The following is a 25,066-nucleotide window of genomic DNA, read 5'->3' as shown; positions in this document are numbered from 1 at the left end:
GTGAGTACCTGAGTGAGTGTGAGAATCTGCCTGTGTCGAATGACTGCAGATGCTGGTTTACACCGAAGATAGGTACGGAAAGCCCGAGTAACAGCGGACAGGCAGCGTCTCTGTCTGGAGAGAAGGAATTGGTGACATTTCGGACGGAGACCATTCTTCGGACTTCAGATTAAAGAAGGGTCTCGACCCGACACGACACCTATTCATTTTCTCCAAAAATGCTGCCTGGACCCGCTGAGTTACTCCAGCATTTTTTGTCTGTGGGATTCTTCCATCGTGCTTAGTGTCGGTTTTCATGCAACCCCGCCGCTGTCAGACCGTGCAATGGCTTGTTTTGTATGGACGATATTGGTATTTGTGTGTGTGGGTGTGTGTGTGAGAGAGAGAGAGAGACAGAGAGGAGAGACAGAGAGAGAGACAGAGAGAGAGAGAGAGAGAGAGAGAGACAGAGAGAGAGAGACAGAGACAGAGACGCAGAGACACAGAGACAGAGAGACAGAGACAGAGAGAGACACAACACACAGAGACACAGAGAGACAGAGATAATCTGGTCCTTGGCGCCTGTCACACCGATCTTCCTTTGGGACAACTATTCTCCGCCTTTCGCGCCTGGTTGCAGTGTGTGTGGGTGTGGGTGTGTGTGTGTATGTGTGTGTGTGTGTGTGTGTGTGTGTGTGTGTGTGTGTATGTGTGTGGGGGTCTGTCCGCGTGTTCCCTGAAATCTTATCGACACCCAGTTTGTCCACCTGCACGCACGCCCTGCCCGGAGTCCATCTGTGTTATGTCTCTTTGCCTGCGTATATAACATATAACGGCGCAGAGTGGCAACCAGATTCATAAATACCACTTCACCATCTGTGTGTATGTGTGTTTGAGGGTGTGTCAGCGAGCCCGGTGTTTTGGGGTCTGCTACTGAACGCGTGTATCCATGCTCGCCCTTATCCGTGTGCACACACACTGTATTTCTCCCCCTCTCTCCCACACTGATTCACACACACACACTTGATGTCGAAAGGAGGCTCACGACCCAACAACGCGTCGCCTTTCCATTCCACACAGATGCAGCCTGGCCGCTGTGTTACTCCAGCACTTTCTGTTTCGCTCGCGATTCCAGCAGTTGCTGTTCCTTGTGTCTCTTGCTGTGAGCGTGAGAGAGGGAGAGAGAGAGTGTGTGCGAGAGAAAGAGAGAGAGAGAGAGAGAGAGAGCATGTTTGTGTGTGTGTGTGTGTGTGTGTGAATGAGTGTATCAGTGTGGGAGAGAGATATAGTGTATGTTGTGAGAGAGAGTTTGCATGCCTGTGTATGTGTGCGTGTCTCTGTGTGTGAGTGAGTGCATCTGTGAGAAAGAGACAGTGTGTGTGCGCCTTGGACGGTAAAGATTGGCGAGTGTGTGAATATGCGTGGCTCCATACTCTGTACACATTTCTGTAAGTGAATTGATGCGTCATCCATGTAGTTTTTGCCTTTAGAATTGATCGTGCAATCAATTTTAATTTCTTGTTATCCCCCCCCCCCCCCCCCCAACACTAACTGCACCCGTGTCCAGTTGGCAGTGAGAATGGGCGTTGTTGTCTGATTTCACCCCCTGGTGACGCCCGCGTTGCTAACGTCTCTGCTTTCATGGCACAGGTCTTGAGGAGTGGCGAGGAGAATGAAGAGGAAGTTTCCCAGATGGAAGGATGAACTGGCGGCTTGTTGATCTCGTCTCTTTGCTGTTCCTATGGATTGGCTGGCTCTTACTCTCCATTGCTGGGCTTTCTTGGTTATCTCCTCCCATCACCCACACCAACATGTCACCAGCCCCCTCGACTGGCTCCTCTCGGACAAGGGGCCCTTCCATCGGGCCCGGGATTATTCCAATTTCCTGGATAGATACCGCCAGGGATTTACGACCAGATACAAGATCTACAGGTAAGAAGAGACCACCACCCGCAACAAAAAAAGTTGCCGAACAATGTGGAACCGCGTTCTTTTTAACCCCCCTCCGCAAAGGGGCTTCGTGTGCATGGATTTGTCTTTTGTCCTCTAAAAAGATGTATTGTTCCTCCTCTAATGAAATGGTTAACGGCCCGAGTTACTGTAAGCGTCCCTGTATGGGTGACAGTATTCCTTTAACAGTCCGCGTGTGTTGGTTTAATCTGCTTCGAGAGTCGTGTGCTTACATCTCCCCCTGATGAAGGGATCGTGTTTTGCAGCCCCTCTCTCTCTCTCTCTCTCTCTCTCTCCCTCCCTCCCTCTCTCCCACTCCCTCTCTCCAACCTCCGCGCCCCACAGCCACACACTATACAATTCCTTTGTACACCAGATGCTGTTGAGTAGCGGCAGTTAGAATCAATCAGGGATGCTGTCTGACCCGCTGAGTTCCTCCAGCATTTTGTGTCTTTCCTTGGTAAACCAGCATCTGCCGTTCCTGGTTTCCACAGGAACGACCCAATACTCACCTTGAAGCTGGAGAGTATAATTGACATTGACAACCCCCCTCCCCCCGTCAAAAAAAAACCCACTGTCCAAGCAAGGTCCCAATCCCAATCGTCGCTTATCCATGTTCCCCATAGATGCTGCCTGTCCCGCAGAGTTACGCCAGCACTTTGTGTCTTTTTGTAAACCAGCATCTGCAGTTGCTTGCGTCTGGATGCAAGGGGACTGGGCAGAGTTGGGCTTGCACACTATCTCACTGGACAATAGCAACACTGTTCCTTCTACAAGAATTCCCTTTACACCAATAGATCCGAGTGGACTCGCTACACTTGCCCCACGCTACAGAGAGAGAGAGAGAGAGAGAGAGAGAGAGAGAGAGAGAGAGAGAGAAAGAGAGAAAGAAAGAGAGAAAAAGAGAGAAAGAAAGAAAGAGAGGGAGAGAGAGAGAGAGAGAGAGAGAGAGAGAGAGAGAGAGAAAGAAAGAGAGAGAGAGAAAGAGAGAGAAAGAGAAAAGAGAGAGAGAGAGAGTGAAAGAGAGAGTGAAAGAGAGAGAGAAAGAGAGAGAGCGAGCATCTGCAGAAATGATTGGAAAGGGGATTTAAGCTAAGCTTCATTCTGCAAGTTTACTGGATTGTATGCCCGTCGGTAAGTTCCACGTATCTCCCCAGCCATTCCCGAACAGAGAGCTCCCACGTCCTGACCATGCCCCTCCTCGGATACCGCCTGACCCACTGAGTTCCTCCAGCAATTTGCTTTTGCTCAGTATTCCAGCATCTGCAGTGTCTCGTGTCTCGTCTGAACCGAACGCTTGCGAATCGTGCCTGTCACTTAAAGTTTGGTATTCATTATCTTAGACTTCAGCCGTCACTATCTAAATTACAGGTGGCGGCTTGTTCCAGATCCCATGCACAACACATCCCACCCCGTCTGTTGGCAAGAATTGCCCCTCACTTCCAATCACCGGAGTGTTATGAGACCAGCTGATGCCCTGCCACGATGCACTCATTCCACATAATGCACAACATCCCGTTTAACTGGCCCTTAATCCTTTTTTTTGAGGATACCGGGCTTTACGGAACGATACTTACATCAATTAAGATGGCACGTGAGTTTAGTTTATTGTCTTATTTTGTTCACTAAAGCTTTACATTCTGTAAAGCTAGATATCCTAAAAAAAAAAACACCCTGCAAAATATATAATATAAATTTTATCAATAAATACTGCAATAATTACTTAATCAATTCAATGCTGAGTAGATATGAAGTGAATTATATGATTATTGCAAATTAATATGTGTATCAACATATCCTTCATAAGATTCCTCATTGTAAATCAGGTCATATACATAATGGTAAGAGCTTTAACATCATACATCATCCTGCAGAGATGGAACTGCATTTAATTTGACCTCTCCCATAATGGCTGCAATTTAGGTTTTAGAAATCTTGACGTGATTTGGTGGTTAACTGCTGGTTAAAAATTGAATAGAATGGCAGCTGTAAGCAATTTTCCAGTCAGAAGCACCCAGCATGAAATGAATGTCCGTACGCCCCCCCCTTCCCTTCCGCCCCTTTCCCTCCCCCCTTTCCCTCCCCCCCTTTCCCGCCCCCCCTTTCCCGCCCCCCCTTTCCCTTCCCCCCTTTCCCTTCCCCTTTCCCTTCCCCATTTCCCTTTCACTCCCCCTTTTCCCTTCCTCCCCCCTTCCCTTTCCCCCTTCCCTCCCCCTTCCCTTTCCCCCTTCCCTCCCTCCCTCTTCCCTTCCTTCCCTTCCCTTCCCCCCTTCCCTTCCCCCATTCCCTTTCTCTCCCTTCCATTTCCCCCTTCCCTTTCCCCCCTTCCCTTCCCCCTTCCCTTCCCCTTCCCTTTCCCCTTCCCTTTCCCCCCCCTTCCCTTCCCCCCCTTCCCTTTCCCCCCTTCCCTTTCCCCCCTTCCCTTCCCCCCTTCCCTTCCCTTCCCTTCCCTTCCCTTCCCTTCCCTTCCCTTCCCTTCCCCCCTTCCCTTCCCTCCCCCCCTTCCCTTCCCCCCTTCCCTTCCCCCCCTTCCCTTCCCTTCCCCCCTTCCCTTTACCTCCCCCCCCCAATATAATTGGAAGGATAATGTTGAAAAGCCACAAAGCCTTTATTGTATAGGGTATAAGTCGCACACTTCTGCAGCCCACAATGCTGTTTGACTGGATGTGAGAACAGGTAACATTCTCACTAAAAATAAGACCATTTTGCAGATAGAACAATAAAACCCAGCAATTGTCATTTACATATTCAATCCAGGCCACCTAATTAGATTCAAGCCTATCTTTAATTAGTGTCAAGTGTTCTTTATCATTTTATCATTTACAAATTACCTGAATCACTCATAAGGTGTGAATTTACATAATTTATTTTTAGAAGTCTAATTATCATATTTTTATTTATCTATTCATTGCATTTGTTCATTGATTGCAAATTATTAATCTTTTTCATTATTTTGTTTAAACTGTTACTTCCTGCGCTTTTGTGTTAGTTTTGGTAATGCGCCCTCTCTCCAAGGACACAACTTAGGGACTTGTAACGTGCTCTGGATCCAAAATTATATCCAAGCAACTCAGCAACAACAGTCTCTATTCATACAGTGCCTGTTATCGAGAGTGGGGGGAGGGGGGGAAGAAGAGGAAGAGAGTCCCATGCTACTTCAGAGAGAAGGGCAATCAGAAAAAGTCTAGATTCATAGCCAACGATGGATCTATTTTGAGAAATTAGTAAATATTTATTAAAAGGATATGTGTTTTCAGTCAGGAGAGGTAAAGGGATTGTGAATATATTTGCAGAACCCTGGGCTTGATAATGAAGGAGTGTGTCTGTCAATGGTGGAATGAAAGGAGAGTTATGCATGGGTGATCAGCTAATTTATATTTAGGTCTTGTAAACTCGTCCAAACCCATCATCCAGATTTGAGCTCATTGCTCCCTCCATCCTTCACAGGGTATCTATTAGGCCATGTAAACTATTTCAACCCCTCACGGCACCCTGGTCATTTTATCAATTATATTTGATGTTAAATCTATTTTATGAGCATTGCGTTCATGAACGTTGGTTGGTGAAGATTATTATATTAAAAAAAGTATTCCTTCTGATAAACATTGGTAATTTGTTACAATACTTTTAGATTTTCTTGTTAAATTTCCCACATTAAAAAAAATCTTGTTGATTATTCTTAAAATTCTATAGTTTATCAGTTTGACATTTTATTGTGTTGATCGATTCAGACTGGTTGAATTCCAAAGATTAATTTTAAAAAGTCTCAAAGGCATAGCAGCTGTTATGTTTGAGAGTGTTTTGTCAATACATGTCCTCTAAACTTTGAAATACGTTTTTTAATCAGGCATCTATCTAACATCTTCTTTTGAAATGAATGAAACTAGACAATATTGACTGCTTTGGATGGAAGTTTGTAAATTCTGTTTATCTGGTTCTCGGTGTGTCCAGCCTGATCGTATTTGTATATTTGGTTAAGGACTTGTGAAGGACATTGGTAAGCCTGACCATATCAAAGTACTGAATCCATAGGAGTTGTAATACCTGTCCTTATACCTCCTCCCTCACCTCCATCCAGGGACCCCAGAAGTCCTTCCAGGTGAGACAGATGTTCACATGCACCTCATCTAACCTCATGATATTCTTGTATCATTGAAGAAACAAGGAACTGCTGATGTTGGGTTACAAAAGAAGGTACAAAGTGCTGGAATAACTCAGCGGGTCAGGCATCATCTCTGGGGAACATCGATAGGTGACGTTTCGATGTTTTCCAGAGATGCTGCCTTACCCGCTGTTATTCCAGGATTTGTGTCTTTTTGTATCATTGTGTCATCTGGCATAAATTGTAAAAATGATAGCTATTGTTTTGTCATTAATAACATCATTGTTTTAAACCATTCCGCTCTAAACTCCGTCAAATGGCTCTTGAACATTCAAATATCTCTTTTTTTGCTAATGCAAATAAAGCAGATATATAGAACAAGTCTGATTGCTTATAAAATTGTATGCTATTCGCCTTTGTACTGTAACATTTTAGATGAGAATGGCTGGTTTCCATTTAATAAAATGTTCCCTTTATCAGTGTTGGATTAACTGGTCTATATATTTTCCTGATTCCCATCTACTCTCCTTTATGTTTTTGAATAGTCTCTCCTCCTTAACACAGATTACCAAGGTTAAAAAAAAAATCTTTACCACTCTTAGTTCCTCTCAAAGTTCCATGTATCTCAAGGAAAGAGTAGACGTGGAGAAGATGTGTTGACTATTGGGAGTCTAAGACCAGAACGTATAACCTCAAAATAAAAGGATGTGCCTTTAGAAAGATGAAGAGGAATTTCATTAGTCAGAGGGTGGTGAATCTGTGGAATTCATTGCCAGAGAAGGCTGTGGAAGCCAAATCATTGGGTATGTTTAAGGAGCAGATAGACAGATTCTTGATTAGTAAGGATGTCGGGGGTTATGGGGAGGCAGGAGAATGGGGTTGAGAGGGAACAAAAAGTCAGCCATGATTGAATGGTAGAGTAGGCTTGATGGACTGAAATGCCTAATTCTGCTCCTATAACTTATGAACTTCACCAACAACCCCATCCCCCCCCCCCCCCCCCCCACCTCCACTCCCCATCATGCTTGCTTTTTGTCTTTCTCCTTATAAGACAACTTGAAATATTGTACAGCGGGTGTTAATAAATTGGGGCGCCTTTTCTATCTTTCTTGCTGCCAAAAAAGATATGTAATGTGAGTAATTTTGTACCAGCACTGCCTCTCCCTACCTTACGAGCAAATATTCCATTCAACTGGCTCAGTTAATTATATTTTCCCCTTCTATCTCGGCATGAAGAGCAATATAGAGATTAAATCGCATATTGTAGAATAAATCATTGCAAGGTCTGTGGAATTTGAAGATTGTTTATTGTTCCAATAGTTTGTTTTATTGCAGTGGGGATTGCAAAACAAAATCACATACAATAATTCTAACCAGAAACCCTGCAATTGAACAGATTTAAGATCTATCCTTCGTTTACTAATTTAGATTGCTGTGATATGTTATTTAACAAGATATGAAGAGTTTTTAGTATTAAGGTTTGCGTATATGCGGAACAGCTTGGCAGCTTTGTACATTAGGCAGGGATAAACGATCTCCATAAAAGAAACAGCAATGATTTTTGTTCTTGGCTTTGAGGCTATAACTTGTGTAATGGTTTAGAACTGTTTCCTTCTAGGGGCTTTATCAGTTCCTTCTATGTGACTCAGTGGGGCTTCTAGTAATGCATTGGGTACTGAGCAGGATTTTATGGAATACTTTATGAGGGACATTTCAAGAGATCACTCCAGAGCTAGATTTCTGATTTCTGTAGCTGCATAGGAACCTAGCATGCGCTGTTTGTGCAAGGTTTTTGCACTGCATATCTTAAGTGCCTGGAAATTGGTTTGCACCATTCTATGGTGTACTGTGTTAGGCCCTCTTGCATGAATGGGTGGCACTATTGTATCTGCCTCCAGTACCACCCCTGGCAATGTGTTTCATCAGTCAATGATCTGCATGGAATGTCCTGAAGACACTGCAAGACAAGGAACCTGTGGGGTTGCTCCCCGAGTAGACTGTTCAAATCATCTAGACCATTAGCGGGCGGTCACGGTGGCGCAGTGGTAGTTGCTGCCTTATAGAGCTTGCAGCGTTGGAGACCCAGGATCGATCCTGACTACGGGTGCTGTCTGTACAGAATTTGTACGTTCTCCCCGTGACCGCTGAGATCTTCGGTTTCCTCCCGCACTCCAAAGATGTACAGGTATGTAGGTTAATTGGCTTGATGTATGTGTAAATTGTCCCTAGTGTGTGTAGGTTAGTGTTAATGTGCAGGGATTGCTAGTCGGTGTGGACTTGGAGGGCCGAAGGACATATTTCTGTGCTGTATTTCTAAACTAAACTAAACTAATCCGGCAAAATGCCTCATCGCCAGAGCTTGCCAACTATTGCCAAGATCTAGCCCGGATGATGATGAGAGAGGTCAGATCCCTGGTCAGATCCTTCAAATACATTTGGAATATCATTCCCAACCCATGCTGTCCTCTGAATGGCTGTGATGGGGTGGAGTCAGCCTCCAACCTCTTTGCCACCCGGGGATTGGCTAAGAGGGTCAGATGACGCATTTAAGAGTCCATGTTACAGCTCATTCCGAGCAGCTGAGTAACAGAGGACTCTCTTATTTATGGGGTGCTCCCAGGGATACACCCAGAGACAGACATCAAGAGCTGCTGGAAGAACGGCAACTTGGTGAGAGTTGGCTTCTCTTTGTTCTGTCCAAGACTTGATGGTCTTCCAGCACAGCGAGATGTCTGTTAGGGGACGATGCTGACTGGCACTTTCCAGAGTGCAGGAATATATGCTGAGGGATGCACGGAAGCTTGGTGCAGGCAATGCAAAGACTGTTTGCAGAAGGACCACAGTCAAGGGTTCTTCCACTGGTGGACTAGGAGGGGTTGAGTCTAGTGTGGGAGCCCCTCAACAATACCGCTTGTGGCCACATCAGGGCAATGGTGCTATGGTGCAAACAGGAAAGGAATATTAATGGATTAACATATAATGAGTGTTTGAAGGCACTGGGCCTGTTCTCACTGGAGTTTAAAAGGATGAGGGGGGGATCTCATTGAAACTTGCAAAATAGTGAAAGACCTGGATAGAGTGAATGTGGAGAGGATGTTTCTACTAGTGGGTGCGTCTAGGACCAGATGCCAATGCCTCAGAATAAAAGGATGTACCTTTAGAAAGGAGATGTGGAGGGATATCTTTAGCCAGAGGATGGTGAATCTGTGGAATTCATTGCCACAGAAGGCTGATTAAATGGCAGAGTTGGTGATGGGCCAAATGGCCTAATTCTACACCTAGAACTTACAAACTTAATATGGAAATTACCAGTTACACTGAATGTATGGGCTGAATGACACCAAAAATGCAAAAACATTTGCACTGTTATTTCATTTTTTTATTATGATTAAATTTATTTTTGACGTTTAATAAAATGTATGAACTAAATACTTTTGGATTGGAAATGAGCTCAAGAAAATATGAACAAACCATTTCCCATTGTGTGATAAGGTATTGCAGCTCATGCTTACTTTCTGGAATAAACTCACAAATATAAATTCCGTGTTGGCAAGTTTAATTTAATTTGGAGATACAGCATGGAAACCGGCCCTTTGGCACACCGACCAGCAATCCCTGTACACTAGTTCTCGCTAAGGCAATTTACAATTTTTACAAAGCCAATTGACCTACAAACCTGTACGATTTTGGAGTGTGGAAGGAAACCGGAGCACCTGGAGAAAACCCACGCGGTCACGGGGAGAACGTACAAACTCCGTACTGACAGCACCAGTAGTCGCACTGCAAGGCAGCAACTCTACAGCTGAGTCACCGTGCTGTCCTTATAATGTTAAGGTTGGAATTTGAAATGGGCATAAACTTTGGGAAATGCCCTCAACATTTCAATTAGAGCTTCTCCATTCAACTCCAAACAGCTAATAAAGGGTGGGAAGTTAAAGACATGCCATGAAAGCTTGAATTATCTGCATTTGCTTTGCAAGCAAAAATGTAATTTATCTTTAAACAGAAAAAGGACAATACAATTAATGACTATTGATGTGGTTGAAGTTTTTTTTAAAGTTGTTCAAGTGAAAGAAAGTACATGCTGGATCTAGATGAGGATGGCAGCCAAGTGATTATTATCAATAGCACCACTAGACTGCCTCGGCAAGGCCACCAACATAATCAAAGACCAGTTTCACCCCGGTCGGTCACTCACTCTACTCCCTTCTCCCATCAGGCATGAGGTACAGAGGTTTGAAAATGCACACCTTCAGACAGAGACAGTTTCTTCCCAGCTGTTATCAGGCAACTGAATCGTCTTCTCACCAGCTAGAGAGCGGGGCTGATGTGCCTCATTGTAGACCTTTGAAAGATCTTTAATTGGACTTGCACTAAATGTTGCACCCATTATCATTTTCCTGTTCCCTGTGGACAGCTTGATTGGAATCACGTGTGGTCTTTTCCTTGACTGAATAGCACGCATACAAAAGCACTTCACTGTACCTCAGTACGTGTAATAATAAACTAAACTAATCTAAGTTAGACTAAGCTATCAGAAGTTGGAACACGAGTAGGACATTCAGTCCCTTTAGACTGCTCCACCATTCAATAGGATCATAGCTGACCATGGAAGCTGCTGTGCCTGGCCCCTACTCTTCCCCTGAAGACAGGTGTACTGAAGAGGAGGGAGCCGGCGATGATGGTCCTGAGGAGCAAGGCCTGTCACAAAGTGAACCGGGGTCTTACCTGTCGCACCCTCAAGGTCGCCTGTGGGAGGTGCCCCCCGGGGCACAAAGACGGCCGGACGAGGAGCAACGATGAAACGCTGAACAATCCAGGGGCTCGCCTGGATTGGGCGCCCTTTCCTTAAGACCTTGTACGCAGACTGCACTTTGAAAATGGTGCAAATGTGGCGACTCAAAAAGAATCTCACTGTGTTTTGCACATGTGACAATAAAGCACGATTGATCAGCATCACCCGCTGCACCACGGTGCTGCATGAACTGCATCCAATGAAAGAGAATATTTTCTGAAATAGCAGGATCAAAGCTGTTCACAGTTATCTAGATGTGTCTTCAGAATTATCTTACACAGCAAGAGTCCATGTTTTTATATTTAAGACTTTTTTAAATGTGGGTCAACATTCTTTGAGCTGTCCTTTTACCTGATGCACTTGTGTGCTAATCTTCTGTGCATTGTGGACCCAAGCCCCACTTCTCATTGCATTGCAGCTTTTGTCTCATCTGACTTGCTTCTGACAGTAACCTCTCACCTCTTTTCTTAGCTACCAATTCATGTCATAAAAGCATGCAAAGTCTTTGATTCCTCTTTGAAGAAGTGTTCCAAAAACTCTCAACCTTACAGAGTAGAAAAGCAAAATCATTTTTGGGAAGTCAAACCAGGACAGAACCTTCATAGGGCTCTTGGGAATGTTGTAGAGCAGAGGGGTCTGGGATTTCAGGTATATAGTTCCTTGTAGTCGCTGGTAGATAGGCTGGTCAAGGAGGTTTTCAGCACATTGGCCTTCATCAGTCAGGGTACTGAGTATAGAGGTTTGGACGTTGTGTTACAGTTGTACAAGATATTAGTGAGACCACATTTAGAGTATTGTAAAAGATAGATGCCAAATGCTGGAGTAACTCAGCGGGTCAGACAGCATCTCTGGAGAAAATGGATAGGTCACATTTCGGGTCGGGACCCTTCGGAGTGTTGTGTTCAGTTTTGGGGTCACCCTGCCGTAGGAAAGATGTTGTTAAGCTGAAATAGAGTGCAGAGAATATTTATGAGGATGTTACCTGGACTTTTGGGACTGAGCTATCGGGAGAGGTTGGGCAGGTTAGGCAGGGTGTTGCTAGTGAGGTTTATGAGATCACGAGGGGAGTATGCAGAGAGGAATAGATGCACAGTCTTACCCAGAGTCGGTGATTGAAGAACCAGATGACATTGGTTAAGGTGAGAGGGGAAAGATTTAATAGGAACCCAAGGGGCAACTTCAGACAGAGGGTTGTGGGTGTATGGAATGAGCTGCTTGAGGAGGAAGTTGAGGATGGTACTATTACAAAATTTGAAAGACATTTGGACAGGTACATGGACAGGAAAGGTGTAGAGGGATATGGTCCAAATGTGGGCAGGTGGGACTAGTGTAGATGGTGCAAGTTGGCCAAAAGGCCAGTTTCCATGACGTAGACTCAATGATTCGATGACACCATTGAAGGATGTTGTAGCTTGTGCCTCACTGAAAAGGCTGCTGGCACTTTTCACTCCTCTCCCTGCAACAATAGACTTCCAGCCCAATGTATCCATTATGAACCATAACCCACAATGTAGCATTACAATGTTTAAGAAACGATTAAACAGGTACATGGATAGGACAGGCTTAGAGGGATTTTGGCCAAACGCAGGCAGGTGGGACAATTGTAGGTGGGACATATTGGTCGATGTGGGCAAGTTGGGCCGAAGGGCCTGTTTCCACTCTGTATCACTCTATGACTATCACTCTAATAGTGCCAAACCAGACATGATGGACAGACAATTCTCCAATCACCTGCACTCAAGCAGGGCACAGTGTTGTCAAAAAAAGACACAAAGTGCTGGAGTAACTCAACAGGTCAAGCAGCATCTCTGCAGAACATATTTAGGTGATATTTCGAGTCAGCACACTTCTTCAGACTTTATTTGTAAGCAAGCATCTGTCTCCACAGTATTTTCACTCCGTCTACAACCTTTTAAATACTCATCTCCTCATAAATCTATCGCAAAATTCAAAATTTATTGATGCAAAGTGTTCATATCACCATATTCACTCTTTCTAATACAATTAACATAGATTGATTTTGCATTATTACAGAGTTCTCAAAGGAATAAAGGTTGGAATAAAGTGGTTGTAGCAACCCTGATCTCCTGGGCATTTCCTCTGGCCATGAATGATTTTTTTAATATAGATATTCATGTAAAATTTGTGCTGACTCTCCTCCTTGGGAGGAGAATGATGTGTCGATTGAAAGGTTTCTGTCAACCTGCCCATTGCTGTTCTTTCACTTTGTGATGGGTCCTGATTGGATTGACGTAGAGTTTACAGTACTGACACAGACTATTCAACCAAACTGTATGTTTACGCTCCACTTCAGCCTCCCAACACAAGAACTCAATCATCCCCATTGTCCTCAAGAACTTGCCTACTTTCCTCAGGAAAACCAACCTGCAGGAGAAGCTCATGATGTCCTTCTATCGCTGCTCCATCGAGAGTGTGCTGGCATACTGTATAACCACATGGTATGCCAGCTGCTCAGAAAAGGACAGGAAGGCCCTTCAGAGGGTCATCACGACGGCCCAGAAGATCATCGGCTGCTCACTGCCCTCCCTGGAGCACCTGTTCAGCCTACGCTGCCTCAGTAGAGCAGGCAAAATAATAAAAGATCCATCCCACCCCGGCCACCGTCTGTTTGTTCATCTGCCCTCTGGTCGACGTTTCAGGTCGATCAAATCCCGAACAAACAGACTTAAGAACAGTTTTTACCCCAGGGCCATACGAGAACTGAACACTACCTTCTGCACTAGGCAACACTGTTAAAAAATCTTTTGTACTTAATATAATTGTATTTATTTGTTTTTGCATTTATTGCATATATGTTTTTATGCACCGTCAGGATTGGCTATTTTTAAATTTCGTTGTACTCGTTGCAATGACAATAAATGAATATTATTATTATTATTATTATGTAATGCTCAGCGCCACTTTTAGCAAGTTCATCTTCTATTGCTTCAGTTAAGAGTCAAGGGCGCAGCGGTAGAGCTGCTGCCTTACAGCGCCAGGGACCTGAGTTCAATGTTGACCACTGATGCTGTCTGTAAGGAGTTTTGCATGTTCTCCCTGTGACCATGTGGGTTTTCTCTGGGTGTTCCGGTTTCCTCCCACTTTCCAAAGATGTATAGGCTTGTAGGTTAATTGGCTTCAGTAAAAAATGTGAAATGTTTCAAGTATGGAGTGCATGGGGTGATAGCTGGTCGGCACGGACTCGGTAGGCCAAAGGGCTTGTCTCCACGCTAAATGTCTAGAGTCTAGAGTGAGGTAACTTCTCCTGAATTTTCTGTTTTATTTATTGACGCTAGTTCAAAGTTCAAAGATACAGCACGGAAACAGGCCCTTCGTGCCATCGAGTCCGTGCTGACCATTGATACCCGTTCACACTAGTTCTATGTTATCCCACTTTCACATCCACTCTCCTCAAAATAGGGAGCAATTTACAGAGGTCAATTAACCTGCTAACTCACATGGCTTTCGGAAACCAAAGCACTGGGTGTAAACCTCACGCTCTCCAGGAGAGTGTGCAAACTCCACACAGACTGCACCCATGGTCAGTTTCAAACCTGGGTCTTCGACACTGTGAGGCAGCAACTCTAGCAGCTACACCACCGTGCTGCCCATATTAATGATACTTAGTTCTGCATCGTCTTAAGAGAAAGCATTTACGATATAGATAATTTTAAATATCTCTTCACATCAAGGGCTGCACAGTGGCACAGCTGGTAGAGTTGCTGCATCACAGCGCCAGACACCTGGGTTCAATCTTGATCTAGAGTGCTGTCTGTGTGGAGTTTGCACGCTCTCCCTGTGACCGCATGGGTTTTCTCCGAGTGCTCCCGTTCCTTCCCACATCAGAGTTTGTAGGTTAGTTGGACTCTGTAAATTGCTACTAGTCTGTAGGGAATGGGTTTAAAAGTGAGAAAACAGTGACCTAGTACGAACGGGAGGTCGATGGTTGGCATGGATTCAGTGGGCTGAAGGGCCTGTTTCCATGTTGTTTATTTCAACCAACCAATCACAAACCACAGTTTTTCTTTTCTTGATTTGTTTGGAAGTCAAGGCCCACTGAGTTTCTTCAGCAGTTTGTGTTTTATTCAGGATGCCAGCATCTGCAGCTTTTTATTTCTCTCTGTTGTTTTCTTATCTGATGGTTTATGAGTTCTGATAACATTCATGTGTTCTACTTAAATTAGTTGGCAAAGAGGAGGTGCATTGAGAATAGTTGCTGTCTCACAGCTCCAGAGACTCGGATTCATCGCTGACCTCCGATGCAATCTGTAGAGTTTACATTGTTCTTCCTGTGCCTATTTGGGATTCCACTGGATGCTCTGGTTTCCTCCCACATCCCAAAGATGTGCACATTTGCAGTGGAAATTGCCACATTGTGTAGAATCCATATGGGCAGTAAAATAGGATGAGTGTAATTGGGTATAGGGTGGTCGATGTGGACTTGAGCTAAAGGGCCTACTTCCATTCTGCAAACATCCATCCTTTATAGTCATAGAGTCATACTGCGTGGAAACAAGACCTTCACCCAATTTACCAACACCGACCAACATGCTCCATCTACACTAGTTCCACCTGCCTGCATTTGGCCCATATCCCTCTAAACCTGTCCTATCCATGTACCTGTCTAAATGTTTGTTAAATGTTGTGATAGTACCTGCCTCAATTACCTCCTTTGGCAGCTCGTTCTGTAATTTTGGTCAAAAAGAAATTGGAACATCTTTGTAAATGTGATCTCCCAATAATGTTCTAGGCGTTTAACAACATGTATTCACTTGTCATGATAACGAGGCCAGCAGTTTATCTGTGTTCAGTTCACATGTTTGTCTGAGGCACAGGAATTTGTGAATATATTCCTTTTAAATCAGCGAAGGTAATTTATCGGCAAGACAATGACAAAATGCATGAATGCAGTTTAATCAAGAAAAGTATAATCTAACAGACTGCGCTTTGAGTCGATCTAATTATATTGGTATGAAATACCATCAAAAATATTTCTTGGATCATTTCTCAAATTATAACTGGCTATGTTAGTTTAGTTTAGTTTGGAGATACAGCATGGAAACAGGCCATTCGGATCACCCATTTTCCCACTTTCTCAGTCACTGCCTACAATGGCGGCAATCTTACAGAGAGCCTCTTCACCCTCAAACCCACACGTCTTTGAGGTGTGGGAGGAAACCGCAGTCACAGGGAAAACATGCAAACTCCACACAGAGGTCAGGATCGGACCTGGATCTTTGGCGCTGTGAGGAAGCAGCTCTACCAGCTGCGTCTCTATGCCGCCTTGTAGATTTAATTATTGCGCTTGGCTGTGGACAAATAAATTCAAAGCAAGTATTGGTGTCAACCTACACTGCCAGGGATCTTGACTCTTATGCAACATTCAATTCAACGAGAGGAGATACAAAGGAGAAACAATTGGAGGATTACCCCCAGTGAATTCTTTGGGAGCTCTATTAGAGTTCTTTAATATTTAGAGAGACTGGTAATAAATGAAGGTTGAGGAGTCCCGGAATGGTGGGACTGTCATATGTTGAAAGACTGGAGCGACTAGGCTTGTATACACTGGAATTTAGAAGGATGAGAGGGGATCGTATTGAAACATATAAGATTATTAAGGGATTGGACACGTTAGAGGCAGGAAATATGTTCCCAATGTTGGGGGAGTCCAGAACCAGGGGCCACTGTTTAAGAATAAGGGGTAGACCATTTAGAACGAAGATGAGGAAAAACCTTTTCAGTCAGAGTTGTAAATCTGTGGAATTCTCTGCCTCAGAAGGCAGTGGAGGCCAATTCTCTGGATGCTTTCAAGAGATAGCTAGATAGAGCTCTTAATGATAGCGGAGTCAGGGGGTATGGGGAGAAGGCAGGAACGGGGTACTGATTGTGAATGATCAGCCATGATCACATTGAATGGCGGTGCTGGCTCGAAGGGCCGAATGGCCTACTCCTGCACCTATTGTCTATTGAGTTGCTCTTTAGAGATTTTTAAAGTGATGAGAGGTTTTGATAGAACAGAGGAAATAACATTTTCCTGTGACTAGGTCAGTAATGAGAGGAATGAAGAAACAAGGAACTGCAGGTGCTGGTTCACTGAAAAAGACAAAATGTTTTGGAGTACTCGGCAGGTCAGGTAGCATGTGTAGCAAGATAGACACAAAATGTTGAAGTAACTTGGCAGGTAAGGCAGCATCTCTGGAGAAAAAGAATGGGTGACCTTTCAGGACGAAACCCTTCTTCAGACTGATTGTAGGGGGGGGGGGGTAGTTGGGGAAGAAAGCTGGAAGAGAGGAGGGAAAGGTAAGATGAAGGGTGGCTTTGATCATCAGATGGTTGGACAAAGTCCAGAAATGAAAAGACGGAAGGTGTGAGACAAAGGTGCGAGTGAAAAGTTGTGCATTGCGAAGCCAGTAGAAGGAATGTAGGTGGAAGGAGAGGGGAGAAATAGGTGTGAGTCCAGATGAGGCACAGGCGATGGTGGTGGGGGGGGGGGGGGCGGGGGGGAGTGGTGGGGGAGGGATTGAAGGGGTGGGATGGTGGGGAAGACGAGGGAAGTGGGCTATCTATCTATCTATCTATCTATCTATCTATCTATCTATCTATCTATCTATCTATCTATCTATCTATCTATCTATCTATCTATCTATCTATCTATCTATCTATCTATCTATCTATCTATCTATCTATCTATCTATATCTGTCCGTGTATATGTGTGTTTGTGCGCACCATAACTTTGGTGCATCGCACAGCCCAAACGGTACACCACAGCACCAAACATTTTGCACCACGTCACTCACCATTATCCTGGGCATAATCTCTAACAACTCTAATTCAAATTGAAGCTACATTTTTAAAGCTACAGACATTTTAAAGTTTAAAAATTCACTTTCTAACCCATGTCCTGAAACTCCTCAGCGTATGACGTCACAATGTTCCACGTTCGACTTCATTTGCTCCTCACTCGCCAAAACAAGATGGCCGCCGCAAGCGCCGCCGCCCGCCCGGGCTCAGTCGGAGTTCCCTCTCTCCTCTCCCCTCGCCTTTCCCCTCGCACCTCCCCTCTCACACCTCTCCCCTCTCACCTCGCCTCTCGCCCGGCCCTGCCCCGGCAGAGACTCACACGTCAGCAGTCAGCATTGAATGCACGGGCACTGGTAAGTGCCTTTTGCAGCCAAGGGCTCCACAGAGGGGAGTAGGCGTGGCGGCCGAGTGAGTGGAGGGGAGGCGTGAGTGGGTGAGGGGGGGGTGAGGAGAGGGGAGGAACAAGTGGGGTTGAGGGGGGATGGAGTGGATGAATGGGTGAGTGGGGGGAGGAGAGGAGGGGGATTGAGTGGGTGAGTGGGGGGGGGAAGGGGCTGAGTGGGGGATAAGGGGGTTTAGGGGAGATGAAGTGGGTGAGTGGGGTGGGAGGAGGGGGAGATAAGGGTAGTTGAGGGGGGGGTGGATTGGGTGAGTGGGGAGGAGTAGGGGAGGAGGGGAGGGGGGGTGGAGGATGCTAGACCAATGCAGGAGAGGTTTGGGGGTTGAGGGGGTGGAGTGGGTGAGTGGGTGAGGGAGTGGGGTGAGGGGAGGGGGGATAAGGGGGGTTGAGGAGGGATGGAATGTGCGAGGAGGGGAGGAGGGGGGTTGAGGGGAAATCGAGTGTGTGAGAGGGGGGGAGGGGGGCATAAGGTGGGTTCAGGGGGATTAAGTGGGGGGGGGTGAGTGAGGGAGGGGGATGGGAGGGGTGGGGTGGGGGGTAGTGGGGGAGGAGAGGGTGCTGGACCAATGTAGGAGAGGTTTGGGGCCAATGAGGGAGAGGGAGCTACTGAGCCTACGAGCTGCCACTAACATTAACAGATGCGCTCCCTTCACCCCGCACCCCGCTGGGAGGATTGGCGCCTGTCCTGGTGCGCCCCATGCCTGACCTTCCTCTCGTGATGCAGCGCGGCGACAAAGGGTCCAACAAGATGGCCGTCACTGACAATTGCCGCCGTGCTGCAGGAGAGGCTTTGGGTCCACGGCTTGCTCTGGCTGCAGCGCTGGCGGCACGGGGCAGAGGTGAGTGGATCCCTCTCCCTTTCCTTGTCCCCCCTCACCCGCCCACGGCCCGGGGGGACACTCCCCGCCCGGCAACGGGCTTCATTACCTGGACAGGGTTGCCCCAGGAGTGGCCCACAGGATCGTCAGTTGGAGGAGGGCTGCCCCAGGAGTGGCCCACAGGATCGTCAGTTGGAGGAGGGCTGCCCCCAGGAGAGGCCCGCAGGAGAGATTTGGACCCAATGGGGCCACCTCCGTCTAGTAGTTAGCTAAAAGTGGAGCATTCAACGTTTGTACTGTTGAGTTGTAAGCTACCGGAAGGGAATATGAAGTGCTGTTTCTCCAGAGAGGAGGTTGGTTAAAAATTGGTGGCAAATTGTTCAGACTGGAGATGAGTAGAACAGCTTTCACATCCCATCTGAGAGGCTCTGCCTAAACTGGTGGTGAAAACTGATTCCATAAATATCTTTCGTAGGGTGTTGGAGAGAACAGAAGCTGAATGATTGAAATCTCATTAGTAAGAACGCCCTGAATCAGACTCAGGAGGTGTTTCTATCTGCCCTGTATTGTGGGAACACATGCACACACACACATGCATACATTGTTTAACTTAGAAATACTCATTTAAATTGGCCAGACATGGCTAAACTGATGAGATTTAAAGAGAGATATTTGCCTGTGAATTCTCTTGGAAAATGTTTCTCAATATCAAACTCAAGGAGTGAGTGCAGCAGAGACTAGTGAGGATGTCACACCTTTCCCATTTCAGTCCCACTTCAATGATATAAACTCCATGTTTTTCATTATGGGGTAATGTAGAACTGCCTGCCTTGAAGGGATTTCAAGAATCTGCTGGCAGAGTGTTGATTTACCATCAAATGAAATAAATAGATCAAAAACAATGCGGGATAATTTTTCAATTATTCTCAATGGTCGATTGTACATGTTGGCAGCTCACAGTTACAGCCTTGTCCACATCTTGGATACTACCAACCAAGAATGGGTATGTAACTGTCTTTGCATGTCAGGGGATCCTGACACAAAATGGTGTCTATCCATGTCTTCCAGAGATGCTGCTTGACCCACTGAGCTGTTTCATTTGAGATTCCAGCATCTGCAGTTCATTACATCTCAATTTTTTTGCAAGTAGATGATGATCATGCTTTATTATAACATGTGGCATGTCACGGTGAAATTCTGTGTTTTGCACACCATAATTAAAGTATGCAAAGAGTCGACAAAGTTACAATGTGGTCCCAATGGTCCCTCTTCGTTCTCGGCACTCCCCCCCCTCCCCCCCCCACCTCGGGTCCCTCTTTGTTCTCAGCGGCTTAGCCGTGTGTGTGTGTTGGGGGGGTGGGGATATGTCAATGTGTGTGTGTGGTGTTAAACTCTTCCCGTTTGATCTAAAGTCACAGGTGGAAATAGCCACATTCTTACAATAGATTTATATTTATATTTTAGATTTAGAGATACAGTGCGGAAACAGGCCCTTCGGCCCACCGCCCAGCGATCCCCACACATTAACACTATCCTACACACACTAGGGACAATTTTATTATTTTACATTTGCCCAGCCAATTAACCTACATACCTGTACGTCTTTGAAGTGTGGGAGGAAACCGAAGATCTCGGAGAAAATCCATGCAGGTCACGGGGGAGAACGTACAAACTCCGTACAGACGGCGCCCGTAGTCAGGATCGAACCTGAGTCTCCAGCTATAAGGCAGCAACTCTACCGCTGCGCCATCGTGCCACCCTTAAATACTTAAATAATTTCCCAATTCAAACAGTGCCTGGCTTTTTAACATCAAGCCCAAGTTTTATACAACATCCCCAGAAAGAGAGCAAGTAAATATATTTTGAGGAAGATGGTGAACAACATGCAGCCTAATGTTTTCACACTTCAGTTCCAGAAAGATTTCACATTTACATAGTTATGTCTGCATCCTCAAAAGGAATTTGTAGTGTTGGTAGGAATGGGGATTTTTCTTCGTGTGGATCAAAGTGCAGAGCAAGCGTGTAATGAATAATGCACAACAGGTCTCTAAAACATGAGAATATTTCATCTTAGATAAAATGTTATTCTCCATTTTACTTTCTGTTTCGCACACTTATCTCTCACTAAATCACCGTGCAAAATATATCTAGATTCGCAACTTATACTTCATCCCCAGGGCCATAGCTGCTATGAACCGTTCCTGCTGAGCCGGATGGTCACATCGCACAGTGAACCGGCACAGATCTACTTGCACTTTATTCTGTTTTAAAACTGTCACAATTTGTTTCATTGGGTTGTTTAAATTAATACTGACTAGCTAATTAATTTATTGCATCGTATGGGAGGCGCATTCCCAATCTTGTTGTACCCCTGTACAATGACAATAAAGATATATTGTATTGTATTGTATTGTATTATAATTCATTGAGGTTGGATATCTTGATAGGTTGGACAATCCTGAAAAATTGGTGGCCATACAGCCTTTTGTGCCTTCTGTCTTTTGTTAACTTTACATGTTTATTCACACACAGTTGTGCCTCTGATTATACGTCTCCAACTCCTCCCAACAACCACACTCCTACTTTATTGTCAAGCCTAAAAGGACACAAAGTGCTCAAGTAACTCAGCAAGTCAGGCAGCACCTCTGGAGAACATGGATGGGCGGCGTTTCAAGTCGAGACCCTTCCTGGCCCCCTGAGTTACTCCAGTACTTTGTATCATATTGTGTGTTAATCAGCATCTGCGGTTCTTTGTGTCTACATCGCTCATTCTCAAGCCCTTTGCATTCGTTCCTTGTAACAAGCACAATCCTTCCACACTAATTTCCTGCATATCTGTACATCAGTGATCTCCCTCTCAGTGGAAGCCATGCACACATCTAGTGTTCCTCTGGGTTCTCTTCTCTCCCCCACCATAGCGATGCTCCCATATCCTGGCACCCCACATCCCAAGATCACCCTCTCCCCATTGCCACAGCTCACTATTCTGCTTTCACATTCCATCACATCAAGTCTAATTTATTTGATCTGATCAAATAAAGGTATCCTCCTCTCCCCCTCCCACCATCGAAGGGATCTATAGGAGGCACTGCCTTGACAAGGCAGCCAGCATCATCAAGGACACACACCACCCTGGCCATGCTCTCATTTCACTCCTGCCATTGGGAAGAAAATATAAGAATCTGAAAACTGGAAAGTCTAGGTTCAGGAACAGCTTCTTCCCAATGGCCATCAGACTATCGAACACTCCAAACACTCAACTAAACTTCAAATTATCAACTGCCTTGGTTGCACCAGAGACTTCAGGCTTTTATTTTGAGTAAAGAGTATTTTCATACTTATTGTTTAGGGTGGCGCGGTCATAGAGCTGCTGCCTTACAGTGCAAGAGACCCGGGTTCGATCCTGACTATGGTGCTGTCTATATGGAGTTTGTACCTTATCCCCTTGACTGCGTAGGATTTCTCTGGGTTCTCCGGTTTCCTCCCACGCTCCAAAGACGTTCAGGTTTGTAAATTAATTGGCTTTGGTAAAAATTGTAAATTGTCCCTAGTGTGTAGGATAGTGTTAGTGTAACGGGGTGATCACTGGTCGGTGCAGACTCAGTGGGCCAAAGGGCCTGTTCCCGTGCTGTATCTCTAAAGTCGGTATCTCTAAAGTCTAAAGAAAAGAACTAATTTGGCAAAGACCTTGATAATCAGCGACATAGATAAGAGCGGTTATGAAGGGGGTTTATCCTTGTCACAATAATTTGGCATCCATTGTTTGATTGTCATCGGCGATTTCTCGGTCAATTTTGTGTCCTCCTGGTGGGTCCTTTATGCGGGTCATGGGATGACTGAAGAGGCCAATCCTGGAGCCACAGTTTATATCAGTGTGGGATGAGTGGTATTTGTGTTGGGATGAGTGGGATGAGTGGTATTGGTGTTGGGATGAATGATATTGGTGTTGGAATATGGTATTGGTGTTGGGATGAGTGGTACTGGTGTTGGGATGAGTGGTATTGGTGTGGAATGTGATATTGGTGTGGGATGAGTGGTATTGTTGTTGGGATGAGTGTTATTGGTGTTGGGATGTGGTATTGGTGTTGGGATGAGTGGTATTGGTGTTGGGATGAGTGGTATTGGTGTGGGATGAGTGGTATTGGTGTTGGGATAAGCGGTATTGGTGTTGGGATAAGTGTTATTGGTGTTGGGATAAGTGGTATTGGTGTTGGGATGTGGTATCGGTGTTAGGATGAGTGGTATTGGTGGTGGGATGAGTGGTATTGGTGGTGGGATGTGGTTGGGCCTTGGTGGCGAGTCTCTCCTTTTGTGACTGGTGCTTGCATTTTACAGCCTGTCGGATACCTTCGCCATGACGTGCAGCTGCTTTTTGAATCAGGGATTCCTCACGTCCTGCTCCGTCCTGTGTTACATCCTCCCAGTCGGCGATGCTGACGTGGCACCTTTTGAGAATGATCCCGATGTTTTCCTTGCAGTGCTGCTTCTCGCCTCCAGGGGCTCACTGTTCTTCCACTAGTTGGGAGTGGATGGTTTGTTTTGGGAGATGGTGTTTGGGCATCTTGACAGGTTGGCTGGCTCAATTGAGCTGGCCTTTGATGATGTGTGATGATAACCGAGTGTTTAATTGTAAACAGTTGAGGGTATGTCTGTGTTTGATTAAAATTAGTTGAGTGAACTTAGTTTAGTTTAGAGATACAGCCAAACGAGTCCACACTGACCATTGATCACCCATTCAAACTAGTTCTGTGTTATCCCACTTCCGCATTCACTTCCTTCCCACTTGGGGTAATTTATAGAACTATCCTTCAAACCTGGAGTCTGAAGAGGGGTCTCAACCCGAAACATCACCCATTCCTTCTCTCCAGAGATGCTGCCTGCCCCGCCCGCTGAGTTACTCCAGCATTTTGTGTCTATCTTCTGGAACTGCAGATGTTGGTTTACAAGAAATAGACATTTAGCATTCTAGTCTGAAGAAGGGTTCCGACCTGAAACGTCACCTATCCATGTTCTTCAGAGATACTACCGGACCTGCTGAGTTTAGTTTAGTTTAGTTTAGAGATACAGCACGGAAACAGGCCCTTCGGCCCACCTGGTTCCGCGCCAACCAGTGATCCCCGCATATCAACACTACCCTACACACGCTAAGGACAATTTTTACATTTACCAACCCAATTAACCTGCATACCTGAACGTCTTTGGAGTGTGGCAGGAAACCATAGACCTCGGAGAAAACCCACGCAGGTCACGTAGAGAACATACAAACTCCGTACAGACAGCGCCCATAGTCGGGATCGAACTCTGATCTCCTGCGTTGCATTCTCTGTCAGGCAGAAACTTTACCGCTGCGCCACTGTGCCGCCCTAAAGTTACTTCAGCACTTTGTGGTTTAAAAAAACAACTTAGTATTATGTTAGATTGATAGCTCACAAAGTATTAGCATTTGACAATCAGTCTGTGTATAATCCAAACAAAATTTGCAGAGCTAAGGGGATCTTGCACGTCCTTGGTAATGCAGCTGAATTGGTTTGCTTACCTTTTTCTGGAAGAGTGGAGTCAGTGACGAATCTCCATCCACAGCGCTATCATCTGCACCCTGATCGTTAGGCTGCAAAGAATTGCAGAGAAGATTTACAAGGCTATTGCAAAGACTCAAGGGCCTGAGCTACAGGGAAAGGTCAGGCAGGCTCGGACATGTTCAGCATTCTTCAGTATCACAATTCTGCCAATAGAAAATACCTATTTTCTTTGTGAAGGTTAGTTCAGCATTCCAAGTTCACAATTACAGCCACCCATATATTTAGTTGATGCCATTTTGGTTGATCTCAGCAAGGGCAGTGTTTGTCGTCGTGTGAAGTCAGTGGGCTTGGAGAAACTAGCTAGATTCCCTCAGGATGAAAGGATGAAACTCTGCCTTTTTTTCTGTATGCTGAAGTGTGGTCTGATTGTCAACAAAAAGTACTGGAGTAACTCAACGTATCAGGCAGCATCTCTGGAGAAAAAGAATAGGTGATGTTTCGGGTCGGGACCCTTCTTCAGACGTTCTTCAGTCCCGACAGGAAACGTCACCTATCCATTTTCTTCACAGATGCTACCTGACCCACTAAGTTATTCCAGCACTTTGTGTCTATCTTTGGTTTTAAACAGCATCGGCAATTCCTCCCTATCACATATACCCTGATGGTGTCTTGATGCAACTAAACTCTTAAGAACATGGAAC

The 25,066-nt window shown here is 45.4% G+C and overlaps 1 protein-coding gene across 1 annotated transcript in view; it reads left to right on the top strand.

The window, feature by feature from the left end:
- Positions 1-1,664: 1,664 nt before the first annotated feature.
- LOC144597798 (BMP/retinoic acid-inducible neural-specific protein 3-like) overlaps positions 1,665-25,066 on the top strand; it is a 125,714-nt gene continuing 102,312 nt past the window's right edge. The window contains 2 exon segments of the mRNA XM_078407396.1: positions 1,665-1,722; positions 1,725-1,911. Of these exon segments, the coding sequence (XP_078263522.1) occupies positions 1,680-1,722; positions 1,725-1,911 (230 nt within the window). The 5' untranslated portion in view covers positions 1,665-1,679.

This window comes from Rhinoraja longicauda, chromosome 11, assembly GCF_053455715.1.
Source record: "Rhinoraja longicauda isolate Sanriku21f chromosome 11, sRhiLon1.1, whole genome shotgun sequence".
Taxonomy (NCBI): domain Eukaryota; kingdom Metazoa; phylum Chordata; class Chondrichthyes; order Rajiformes; family Arhynchobatidae; genus Rhinoraja; species Rhinoraja longicauda.
Note: the sequence above shows the minus strand (reverse complement) of the source record. Positions and strands in the feature narration are given on the sequence as shown.